At 40.8% G+C, this 12,542-nt stretch overlaps 1 protein-coding gene across 2 annotated transcripts; it reads left to right on the top strand.

Annotated features, from left to right (window-relative positions):
* Positions 1–11: 11 nt before the first annotated feature.
* Positions 12–12,427, top strand: hps5 (HPS5 biogenesis of lysosomal organelles complex 2 subunit 2). Of its 2 annotated transcripts, none has more exons than XM_051073302.1 (23): positions 12–224; positions 2,085–2,214; positions 2,480–2,590; positions 2,745–2,809; positions 2,971–3,163; positions 3,732–3,832; positions 4,015–4,233; positions 4,314–4,385; positions 4,572–4,660; positions 4,934–5,112; positions 5,266–5,424; positions 5,730–5,889; positions 7,073–7,190; positions 7,535–7,681; positions 7,837–7,905; positions 8,032–8,615; positions 9,301–9,421; positions 9,508–9,657; positions 9,746–9,865; positions 10,120–10,233; positions 10,332–10,438; positions 11,235–11,526; positions 11,934–12,427. In XM_051073302.1, the coding sequence occupies exons 2-23, from the start codon at positions 2,107–2,109 to the stop codon at positions 11,992–11,994; spliced, it is 3,339 nt and encodes a 1,112-aa protein (XP_050929259.1). In that variant the 5' UTR covers positions 12–224; positions 2,085–2,106; the 3' UTR covers positions 11,995–12,427. The 2 variants fall into 2 exon arrangements, with proteins under 2 accessions (XP_050929259.1, XP_018537659.1); XM_018682143.2 differs by having other exon boundaries at positions 13–224; positions 3,702–3,832.
* Positions 12,428–12,542: the final 115 nt, after the last annotated feature.

Consider the following 12,542-nt stretch of genomic DNA (forward strand, 5'->3'; position numbering starts at 1 on the left):
GTTTCAGTTTTCTTTGTCAAACCAGAGCATTCAGAGCAGCCGGTGAGGGGACCGACGCGCTGCCTTCAGGAAGTGTCCTCCCATCAGCTGAGTGACAGGTCGGCTGGCTGCGTGAGACCGACCGCTGACTTTCTCCTAAAGCACTGAACAAAACCGGGGATGTAAGACATTGGCTTGGTTTGGATTTGTAGGTGGTAATGCTGGAGTGTCCCTCCGACCATCAGGTGAGTTGAACAGCGAGTGAATGGCAACATCCCTGTATAAGCTAGCATGTTTGCTAACTTGTTATTGGAAATATAGTGACAGTGGGGCGAGTTGGCGAGCTGAAATGAGTCAACATTTATCATAACTTCATTATGAGTTTAGACATATTAAACATAGCCATGGTGCGCTCATATTTATTGGTTTTTAGGCTTTGGGTGTGCTGGTGGTTTTGACAGGAACGTTAGCATCAGTGTCAGCAGACGGGTCTCGTGATCCCGATTGCCATGAATCGGCTGATCTGATCGCCCCTTTTGGCTGGTTGTGTTCCAGCAACTCATCGATACACTCACATTACTTCTTACCAACTATCTAAATTGTAAACGAACCGTCCAGCTAACCAACTGACTGTGTCACAGTAGTTGTCTAGCTACATAAAAGTGAACGACTCAGCATCGAAGCTTTAAGTTTTAAAGTTTGTAGACGGTTATAACCGTTAACGTTAGAACGGCACGGTAACGGTTTATTAGACCGTCTATTGACACTACGTAGGTGTCCCCTTTTACTACTAATACTATTGTACTGTGTAGGCCACACATCTGAAGTACCGGTACTTTCCCTGGATGATTCCATTTCACGCACCTTCAAACCTCTGGTCCACCACAATTCAAAGGGACATGCTGTACATTTAATCCACTACTTAGCTGCACTGATGTAGCAAATTAATTCTTTACATATAGATACATTTAAATTTGGATACATTTTAATTGTTTAAACTAACCAGCAGTATGCACACTACTTTAAATTAGCTCAACCATGTCCAACTACAAGAGCAAAATCTTATTTACACAATAATGCAGAGCTGCAACTACTGTTCGATTAGTTGATTGACAGAAAATTAATTCATTCAAATATGAGGATTTGATGCTTTTCTGTGTCACACATGATTGTAAACTGGATATCTTTGACAAATCTCAGACAAAACAAGACATTTGAAGATGTCACATTGTGGGAAATCATTAGAGGCATTTCTCTTACTATTTACTGTCATTTATAGATAAAATAATGTATTAAAAAAAGAGTTAAGATTACTTGCACATTAAAAAACGGCAGCTGAAAATGCACAAGTAAAAATAATTTATGCACTTGTGTAACTGAGGTAATTTGTCTGCAGTGAAGACTTCTACTTTTGATATGTGAAGTAATCTGAAATGCACTCCTCTTACAGTAGAGTGATAACAAACAGAGGGTCAGAGGTCAGCGATGACTGTTGCTTCTCACCCTCTTTTGAGGTACTTGTGTCAACTACTTTATTGCTGAGAAGCACTCATGCTCCAGTGTTTTGTTTTAAAACATTTGTCTACCATTCACACAGAAATATCTACAGTGTGTACTTACTCTAATAATCTACAGCTTTAGTTTTGCTTCTGCTTCCTTCTAACTTCATGAGAAACCACAACCTGTAAATTGTCAAACTAGGGTCTATTGTGCTGTATTTTGAGCAGAGTCGTGATCTTTGGTCTCGTTAAACAGTTTTTGTAGCAATGATAACTAACAGCTCCAGCACTAGAGACATTTCAACAACACATACTACACTGGAGATGATATAATGTAGTTTTAAACATAAACCTAAACCTAAAACAGAACTATGTGAGTGTGTGAAGTAAATAATTCATGTAGTGACAATGGTTTCTTCCTCATGTTGGTAATAACTAAAAACATTGGGGGCTGGAGAAAGTGTAAGTGGAGTCACGACTGGTCAGTTTACTAATAGTCATGTGATGACACACAGCTGGGAGCTGTGGTATGCGAGAAAGCAGGGTAGTGGTTCTTGTTGCTCACTTTTTTTTTTTTTAATACTTTACTGACTCTCACTCTCTCAGGTGTGGAGGATCACTAGTGAAGATGTCTCTGATACCAGTTGTGCCGGAGAACCACAGTCATGTACTGGCAGAGTTTGACTGCCTCGATCCACTTCTGTCTGCGTTACGTTTGGACTCCGGCAGGCTCAAGGTCGGTTTCACCATCACATGTCTCAATATGTCTTATACTAAAATCACACATAAATGAGTAGCTTCTTGTTTAATGTTTTTATGTGAGTGCAGAATGAGGAATGACTGAAGTACCCTTACAACTATTGGACATATATGTCCTTGTACTTGGGTCTACCCAGGCAGACCTTTACTGCATGTCACTCCCCTACTCTCTCCCTGTCTCCTGTCTCTCTCGACTGTCACTGTCAAATAAAGGCTAAAAGAGTCATTCTGTTATGTTGTAGTGTACATGTTTGGCAGTGTCTAGGAAGTGGCTTGCATTAGGAACATCAGCAGGAGGGCTGCACCTGATTCAGAGGGAGGGCTGGAAACAAAGGATCATCCTAACTCACAAGGTAAAATGTGACTGAGAACCTATTGTGCAGAAATACAGAGCTAACTGCTGTTCTGCTAATACAACAGCACATTGTACTGTCAGGAAGGCAGTGTTTGTATGTGTCAGTTTCTCTTAATTTCTTGTCCCCCTATCCACTGTGTGCTCTTTTTCAGGAGGGATCTATCACTCAGGTTGCGTGTTGCCCTCATGATGAAGATTTTATCGCTGCTGCAACAAGGTTAGAGTCAGTCCATTTAGTATCAAGCCTGAAACAAAATTCAGCCATTGTCCTCTAACGTTACCTTCCTCTTCTTCCTTCATTTAACACACACAGTATCTCTGTGTTAGTTACGTTGCCTGCGTTGTTCACAGTCTCTGCTGTGTTTGTCTGTGGTCCAGTCAGGGTCTGGTGGTGGTGTGGGAGCTGCAGGTGGAGCGGCGGGGTCGTCCAGAGAGAGTCAGTGTGTCCTGGGAGCACAGAGGTCATGCCATCACTGCACTCTGCTGGGACACCAGCGCACTCAGAGTTTTTGTTGGCGACTCAGGAGGGAAGGTGTCCTGTCTGCGTGCAGGATCCTCCAAGCTTGGCAAGGTATTATCTGCAGAATAACACTTTCCTTAATATTAAAAAATAAAAAAATAAAGTAAATGTGGCTTTTGAAAAAGTTTACGCATCCTTAGAGTCCTTAATTGTATCAGCAGGCCTTAATTTAAGCCAAGTGACAGAGGTTAATGAGCTCTTGACCCCTCTTACTTCTCAAGATATGCTTACAGACCTTTTGGATAAAGGATGCTTAAAATTAGGCAATATAATTTAAAGCTGTTGACATATGTCATATGTCTATAGAAATTGTATCATGCCTGTGTCTTGGTAACAGCAGTGAAGTGTGGCTGAGAAACAAATTGTAGTGTTTTTTAAAAAATTCTTTCCATTCACAGAAATATACCAGTAATCACTGGCTGACAGTTTATGTCTTTCTTGTGGTCTAGCAAAAAGATCAGTGTCACTCCTGCTCTCTATACTCCACTCCTCTTTATTTAGCACTTTGTGATATTTAATGAGTCATATCCAAGCCTTATATGATTGTTTTTTTTTTCTTTTCTTGTTTTTTTTTATTTTTTTAATCCAGGGGTCAGCATTTGTTATCTTCCCTGTTCAGACCATCACCACTGTCGACTCCAGAGTGGTTCAGCTTGGGTACCAAGATGGCCGCCTGCTTGTGTCTTCCCTCAGCCGCTGCTACCTCTGTGACACAGAGAGGTGAGTAACAGTATAGGCTATCAGAGAATCCATGTTAATACCCCAGTATAGGTAAATATTGTCCCTACTTAAGTGTCCTTTAGCAAAAATAGTGAAGTTGAACTGGTTTCCCACATGAAAATGTCCTTTCCTTGTGTTGGACATCTCTCAGTGGTTGTGTATTTCTGTTTCTCTGCCTTCAGGGAGAAGTTCTGGCGGGTTGGAAATAAGGAGCGTGATGGGGAGTACGGCGCTTGTTTCTTCCCTCAGAACAAGGGATTGTTAGTTGGTCAGCCACCCCTGCTGTACTGTGCCCGGCCAGGGTCTCGAATATGGGAGGCCAGTTTTAATGGCGAGGTTCTGAGCACCCATCAGTTCAAACAGCCACTGGGCTGCCCCCCTCTACCTCTCATCACTTACAGGTACTGCTGATCCAGCTTTTATGTTGTCTTCTGTAAAACACCAAACTCCTAATTCATCCCTTCATCTTTGTTACCTGCAGAAATGAGCCACATTACAACCCAACACAGAAGAGCCCTCAGTCAATTGCCTTCCCTAAACTGCTTTATTTTGGGTAACATATCTTTCATATATTCTATCATCTCACTTTTTAGACTCAACAATCGCTTTTTAAAATCATATCCATATTATGTAAAATAGGCTCAAATATGTGAGTTACATGAGTCAGCATCATTTTTTTAAAAATGGCTGCAGAGGTGCCTGTCACTTCACCAACTGTAGACTTCCTTTATTTGTTTAGAGACCAGAACCTGCTGACCTGGACTGATTCAGCCATTTATATATTCACACCTCAGAATGGACAAGTACTTCTGTGGACTGAGGTCAAAGGTGTGTTTGCTGCTTTGTCTCAAAAATCAAAACTGGAGTAATTCAACACTCAAAACTTTTTCTTCATAAACATACAATTTTAATGCTTTTCCTCAAAATGTAAATCTATGTGCGGCACAGATGATCCCATATATTGACCTGGTATGATTATTGATAACAGTGGTCATAATAATTCATTGAGTGATAATTTTCAGCAGTGATCACACATACCTTCTGTTTTTATTTTATTTTTTTTCCACTAAATTGATCCAAACCTGTTTTCTGGTTTCGTAGACCTGGTTGATATTGCAGTCTACCGCAGCGAGCTCTTCTGTCTCCATAGCAGTGGACGCCTGTCCCACCTTTCCCTGTTATCTGTAGAGCGCTGTGTTGAGCGTCTGCTACGTAGGGAGTCCTGGCCTCTGGCTGCTACCATCTGCTGTATGTTTCAGCACGCAATCACCACCAGCAGGGTAAGTTGGCTGCCACCGCCATGCTAGTTGTCCTCATCTCTGTGTACAGTGTAACCGAGATTCCAGTCTTATCTGGGCTGTTCATTTGAATTCTTGATTTTCTGTGTTGAAAATCAAGAATGAAATGAATGAAAGTCTGAACTCTTAATTCAGGCCAGGAAATCCATTCCCATCGACCGTCTTGAACATCTCAGGTCCCAGCTCAGTTCCACCACACACCTGGAGTTGATCGGCCAGCTGGAGGACGTCATCACTAAACTAGAGCCTCTGGACTCGGCCTCCAGCAGCCGCAGAAGCAGCATCTCCTCACACGTAAGTTAAACTTTAATTTTCTGTAGATGATGTCTCTGTGCAGCTCTGTAAGCTAGATAATGTCAAGTACCACAACTGTAAACAATCAGCACCCCACTTCTATTGAATTCATTTTGAACCCACTGAATCTTGTTGCTATGGATACCATTCAGTTAATGAGAGCTGTTAATGAGAGCTGTTGTGAGCGGGAATATACATACAGTATATTTTTATCAGAGTGTTTTGTAACTGAAGAATGCAGCTTCTCCAAGTCTGAATACACATGTAACAATGAGTGTACTGATATCAGATGTATCATTATCCAGGAGAGCTTCAACGTCCTGGACTGTGGAATTTATCGCGTGATCAGCCGCAGGGGAAGCCAATCAGATGAGGAGACGGGCTCACTCATCAATCACTCCACGTCAGAGGAAGAGAGGCTCAAAGAGTTCAGTTTTGTTCAGGAGGAAGATCAGGTGGATCAAGGTAAGAGGCATCAGCTGACTATAAATAAAAATAAAAATGACTGCTCTCTTAAAACATAAATTTTTGTTAATGCTGCCCCCTCAGGATAGTCGAATTTTAAGGTTATGAAAAAAGCTGGCTGTCTTAAAGCATTGATATACTTAATTTATACTTTAATTTATTAAGACATCACATGTAAAAAATCCTGCAAAAATATAAGGCTCGATTATTATGATATTCTTTTAATATAAACAGATTTTCTTAACAATTTGATAATAATAATAGTAATCAAATAATGCTTGTTTTGCATTATATTCTCCCTAATTACCACTTCTTATTTACCTCAACATTTTTGATTAATCTGTACACGCTGTCATAAATAAGAGTGAAGAAACACTGGAAGATTACCCAGGATGAAAATGTATGTGTACCAGTAGTAATGTTTCTCTCTGTGTCCGACTCTCTCGGTCTCTTTGTGTTCTGTCTCTCTACATACTGTATATATATGATTGTGTGTGTGTGCATGTGCGTGTGTGTGTGTGTGGCAGGAACAAACGTCTTCTCTGCATCTTCTTAGTTCAATGTGAAAAGAGAGTGAAGTTATTTTCAGTTTTGTATTTACCACTGAAGTAAAATAACTGAACAATAATTAAAAAAAAAAAACATGAAGGGGAAATGCCAAATGAGATCTTTGTATTTTGGAGCATCTGTAGCTGCAGAAAGACTTATCAATATAAAACATGTGACTGATAATAATTTTACTCTTTGACTTTATCGCTGTGATAACAATCATGTCCCTGTTTCTACTACTGTCTTGTTTGTTTGCTCCTGGAACTGATGTGTTTTTGATTATGAGTTGAAAAAGACATGAAATCATATAATCAAACATGTTGCTATGCTGCAGCACTGGATCTTCTGTGAGAGCTGAATGATCATGACTGACATGCTTTATGAATATAATCTTCACTTTGCCTGATGGTTAATCCCAAGTTTCTTGTCTGTTTCATTGTATCACACACATATATCACCATTTTGGTTCTGTGTGTTTTTGTATTGTGCAGCATTTGATTTATGTTCTCTCTGTAGTGGTGTCTGGCACCTTTGCGCCATCTGCTTGCATTTTGCGCTCTCCCTGTCATCATTCCCCTCCAGTTCTCCATCCATCTGTGTTTTTCCTCTGGCTCTTGCCCCCATCTTTATTCAGATCCACAGAGCAGTGAGCGTCTGGAGGCTGAGCGATCTGAGCAAGGCCTGCAGTTCCACCTCCCCCTCTCATTCCGCCCCAAACCCCCTCGCATCGCACTGCAGGCCGTCAAAGACAGGTGAACATCCAGAGAAATAAAGGACAGACATGCTAATAGCTGTAAACACACAGCTGCAGTTATATTTAAACACTGATGAAACTATTTGTGGTTTGTACTCCTTGGAGGGTTGAAACTACTACAATAACCTATTATCTGAGTGCAGCTGTGCTTTTAGACGGCTTACTTCCCCTTTCCACTGAAGACCCACATCATTTTTTTTAAATTCACATTGTTCATCTGTGTAGGCACATGTGACATGTTTCATTTCCAAACATCACACTCAGTCATTTCTCAGCAATATGAAAAGGTTTGTGTTTTGTTTCTCTGTTCGACTTTGTTTGATCCAGTTTTCTTTTCCACAGTGTTTCCAGTTTTGTTAAGAAGACGACAGAGAAGATCAACACCCTCCAGATGAACTCTGAACTGTGGCAGCGACCTGAATTCAGAGAGGGCGTACAGTCTGAAATGTCAGCCCCTATAGCTCCATACTCAGAGGAAATGGAAAATGAGTAAGTACAGAGAATAGATGTGTCTGTGCACTTAGAAATAAAGAAGTTAGTTCATTGACATTAGGCAAAGTTTTAGAACATATTCATTACTTGTGTTGTGAATGACCGTTAAAAGTAAATCAGAGGAAACCAGTGGGTTATATTTGTCGCCACAGAGTTTATGATGAAATGCCTAATGCAGAGGCCGACATGCAGGAACTTCGATCAGCAACAGAGCGATCTATGTAAGTACTGCTCAGCACTGTTTTAGACTCCCCATTGCAGGATTTCACAACCTTTTTTCCAGTTTTTCTTGGAAGCTGAACCTGTACTCTGGTGTTCAAATGTTTTAAATACTTTCCCAACATCAGTTCCCAGATCCAGGATCCCTTGGTGCTGCTAGATCCAGGCTGCCTGGGAGAAACCCTGCTGGAGTGGCTCCCGGTGCTGGAGCGAATACTTGGACCTGCGGAGCTCGGATCAGCTGGTGTCAGTGATTCAAACATGGACGGACCAGGAGAGGAGCGATGGGAGAGGGATTATCTGAACTCCTGCTCAGAGCAGCCAGAGGAGTCTTCCTGCTCATCGGGAGAAGCAGCAGAGAGCGTTATGGAGGAGAAGAAAGATGAGTCTCCTGAACTCGGAGAACAAGAGGACCAGTGTGTCTCCACTGAGAAGGTGTCTGACGTTTCCAGTGGGAGCCCTCCAGAGCCTGTCCGAGTGGTGTCCCCTAAACCTGTACCACCAGATCTCCTAGCTAATCTCACCCAGCTGGCCACACTGTACACTGAGCTGAGCTGCTTTAGAAACCATGAGAATGAACAAGCATTGGGGTGCACAACCTTCCTGCGTCGTTACTTCTTCCTGCTGGATCAAGAGCGCCTGAGAAGAATGTGTCTGCTGTGTTACCAGGAGCAGCCAGAGGTGCAGAACTCCTTCACTGAGGCCATGCTAGGTCAGAAGCTTATCCTTCTTCTTGACCTTCTACTTCTTGACCACACCATACCCGCTCCTTTAATCTTTTTTTCTTTTATTTCATTTACAGCTTTCATATTTTCACAAATACAGAAAAAAATTATGTATCCATGAATAAACTGGTAGTTTAAAAACATTGAGAATAATTACCACTACTATAACAATTATCAGATGAAATCATGTTAAACAGGATGATAATTGCCTGAACTGTAAAAAAAGTGAAAAAGTATGATAGTATGTAATTAAATAACTGAAAGCAAACAGAGGACAAATTTGGCTGTCCCTATTTGAAATCAAGAAATATTTTGAATGTTAATCAATAAAATCTATAAAAGCAGATTAATAAATATGATTCTGACTGTGAATTGGTAAGTATTTCAAAACAGAATCAGATTTTTTTTTTTTTTTTAAAAGGGAAAAAAACATGAAATGATAAAAACCATTCATTCATCATTAAATCATTATTTAAAACAAATAATTTGATCTTTTCCAATTTAGCAGGTTTTTTGTTTTGTTTCTGTGACTAAGCTCAACATTAATTCTTGTTAGTGCCTCATAATAATCAAAATTACAATTGTTTTTAGAATAAAATACAAAGAGTTGCACTATTCACATAGTTTAATCTTCAGTGATTTTTAAAAGCAGCTTTTGGTCTTTCTCCATAGATCTCACTCAGTCCAATAAAGTGGTGGAGGTAATTCAGAGAGGTGATTTACTGAGATCACTGCGCAGTCTGAGAGAGCTGCAGCCATGGAGCGCACCTCTTCTCCTCGCTCACTTACACAGGTCAGTGCCCATATTTCTCTCATGTAACAATAATATTTAAGCTGTAATGGACTCTTGTGAAGTCAGTTCACTTTTTTATTATCTAGGCTGTATGAAAAGCACGGGGAGGCGGCTGTACGCGCATTTTCCCAGTTCTATCCTACTATAACTCCTGCTGACGTGATGACCATGGCTCAGCAAAGCCACTTCCTGGCTTACCTGGATAATCTGGTCCAGTCACGAACTGAGGAGCACAGGTGGATCTTTGATTTATCTTTTTGTCAAATAAAAACAACCCATTGGACTCTTTTAGTTGCCAGATCTTACCTTCATTTCTTTCTCTAGATTGTCATTTCTGCAGTCCCTTCTTGAACCAGAATCACTGAGACAGGATTGGCTGGAGTTGGCACTTACCCATGATGCTCCTCAACACTGTGATACCTTAACCCCTGATGGGCAGCCCAGGTCTGGTTCTGTTAATATGTAAAAAATGCAAAATACCATCTCAGTTCCTTTCGGTATTATTACAACTAATGACTGCAGGTGTTTGACTCTAGATAACAAATAAAAATAATATTATAACTACGTGGAGGGGAACTAAGGTTCTATCATGGGTATTTTCCATGACTGGATTCTGTTTAGGCTACAACACAGTAAAATACTGAAGTGAAAGTAAAGTAAAAGAATAATTGTAACTAAATCCATGTGATCTGTTGCAGGTGGCATTCGCATTGTTTCAGTTGGGGTTATGGACGCCTCCTGTCTCTGCTGATTCGTCTCCCTGCAGACCTATCCTCCAAACAGAAGATGGCAGAGATGTGCCGCAGTAATGGGTACCTCTAATATTCATCTTTTGTTTTTTTGGTGGCAGTGTTTAGTCTTGAGTTTACAGTGTCATGTATAGCCTTGTGTATAATGTGTGCATGTGCAGTTACTGGACAGGCTACATCTACCTCTGCTGTGAGCTGCAGCGCCGCACAGAGGCGTTCGCCACCATCTGTCAGCTGGATGACATCAGCCTGCTGGAGGAACCTGAGGGTAAAACTGTTTCTCAAAATCTTTTCCTTTCATTCCTTCAGCCTGAACAAGAAATAAAAGCTCTAATTGGCTGAAAGGAGAGATGGTTTCACTCTCAGGAGTTACTGAGACACTGAGTTACTGATACTGAGGTCCACACATCTGCTGCATTGAAATCCAGTGCATATATCAACCATGGACATATAACACAAGATATGAGATCACCAGCCCAAGACAAACACACAAAGATGTACATGAATTCACAACAGACTAGCTAACCTTGTCTAAAACTACAAAACTCACAACCAGACTTAATTTCTGGGTAGAGTTAGGAGGGACTGCAGAGACCAGTTGATGTATTCTTCTTTATTTTGTTACAGTTATTATCACAAAGTATAAATTAATTTAGAGTGTGTGTTGATAGATAACAGCTTAACCAAGTAGCAAGATCCTTTTAACACTGGCATTATACGATACGCGATACGATACGATACGATACTTGAACAGAACAAATCTGTTTGTACGACTGGGTTTTGCATGAGCTTATTTAGCTTTAAGTTCATTTTCAGTCGCCACAGTGCTCGATCCAAACACTTATCAACGCTGACATGAAGTTATAAATCAGGAAATGTACCGGCCATTAATGATTTACCATAATAACTCATTGGAGTGAATTATCTGGCAAGAATCCAAATTTAACATGTGACTAACAGGTTAAACTCACTCTTACTAAAGCACAAAAAATGAGCTGGGAGAAAAAACAACAACACATCACATCATTGACTAATACCATTACTGACGCTCTATTATTTTCCAGGTGTTGAGCCCCAGACCTTGGATGAGTGGAAGCTCCTAATCCAGTTGTGTCAGCAGTGTAGCAGTGTTGCAGACTCAGAGCAGGTGGCAGGTGTGAATGGAAGCAGTTGGTCCAACGGCTCAGCAGACTGTGGAGGAAAGATCAGCCTGGAGAACCTGACCCTGATGCTGGCTCGAACAGCCGGGCCTGACCGAGCTCTGGCCGTCCTGGAGGAGTGCGGGGTCCAGCTGGTCCTTTCCCCTCACTCTAAACTGGTCTGTGAGCTCCTGAGAGTCACGGAGAAGAGGCAGAGGTGGGTGGGGGCTATCAAGACCAGGAGGCACTTTCAGCATTTCTCTCAGATATGTTTTTAAATCCAGATTGCCATAAGAAGTAAACCGAACATAAATGCATAAATCTTCCATCAGACTTGATTAGTCTGACGTACAGTATATATTGGTTCTGTTCTTCTTAAAGATGATATAGCAGTAATTTGATGATACACTTATACAAACAGCATCAAAACAGATGACATGAGTGAAACAGAAATTTTGATGCATCACATTTTGAAACATGTCTCTTAATGCAGAGCAGTATTGTAGAGTAACATGTTTGCATGGTCCCTCAGGGCATAGGAGAGTGTGCCCGTTATCTGGCCTGAAGAGTCCTTAGATAAGAATCAAAATATGTTTTGAAGTCTGTCTTGTGATTTGGTTTCAGGGCAATGATCCAGACGATGCTGGAGCGCTGTGATCGATTCCTGTGGTCTCAGCATGCCTAAATCCAGATCAGCACTGTGAGATCAGATCAGCAGCCTCTCTAAGCCAAACAGGATAACTAACACTGTTTGTAAGTCTCCCCACTAACTGCTGTTGAAGCTGTGGCTTAATTTATGCACTGTGGTGATATTTGTCAAAGCTTTCCAGTTCATACGAAGGTATTTACATTCCCAGTGAAAGCAGTATTATCTTTTTAACTTGTTTTGCATGGGTTTCCAGTATTATTGTCTTCATTCTCTTTACTTTTCCATTTCATCAGTATTCAGGTGTATGTACAGGATATCATCACGTGGCTGTTTTTTTTTATCATTCAGATTAAGCATGTACAGGTAATCAAATATTTTCTGTCCTGCTATGACAAAAAATAACTGTCAATAATAACAGTGAAATAAACTAACCAGATAATAATATGTGAATAAAACTGTCTGAATGATACATCCTTTTTTTTGCTTTTAGTTTTTTTGGAACAGAGGTTTTGGTTCAGCACTCTAATGAGTTAATGTGTATATTTTTCCCCTTGTAGTCATGACAAAAGCAGTGTGTAAACATT

The sequence above is a fragment of the Lates calcarifer genome, linkage group LG10 (genome assembly GCF_001640805.2).
Source record: "Lates calcarifer isolate ASB-BC8 linkage group LG10, TLL_Latcal_v3, whole genome shotgun sequence".
In the NCBI taxonomy this organism is placed as follows: Eukaryota; Metazoa; Chordata; class Actinopteri; family Centropomidae; genus Lates; species Lates calcarifer.

What these genes read in the sequence shown, in the direction of transcription:
- hps5 (XM_018682143.2), top strand. Translation starts at nt 2,107, where the DNA reads ATGTCTCTGATACCAGTTGTGCCGGAGAACCACAGTCATGTACTGGCA. An exon ending in TACCTCTGTGACACAGAGAG is followed by an intron (nt 3,833 to 4,014) that starts GTGAGTAACAGT and finishes CTCTGCCTTCAG; the next exon opens with GGAGAAGTTCTGGCGGGTTG. An exon ending in TCAGAGGAAATGGAAAATGA is followed by an intron (nt 7,682 to 7,836) that starts GTAAGTACAGAG and finishes TTGTCGCCACAG; the next exon opens with AGTTTATGATGAAATGCCTA.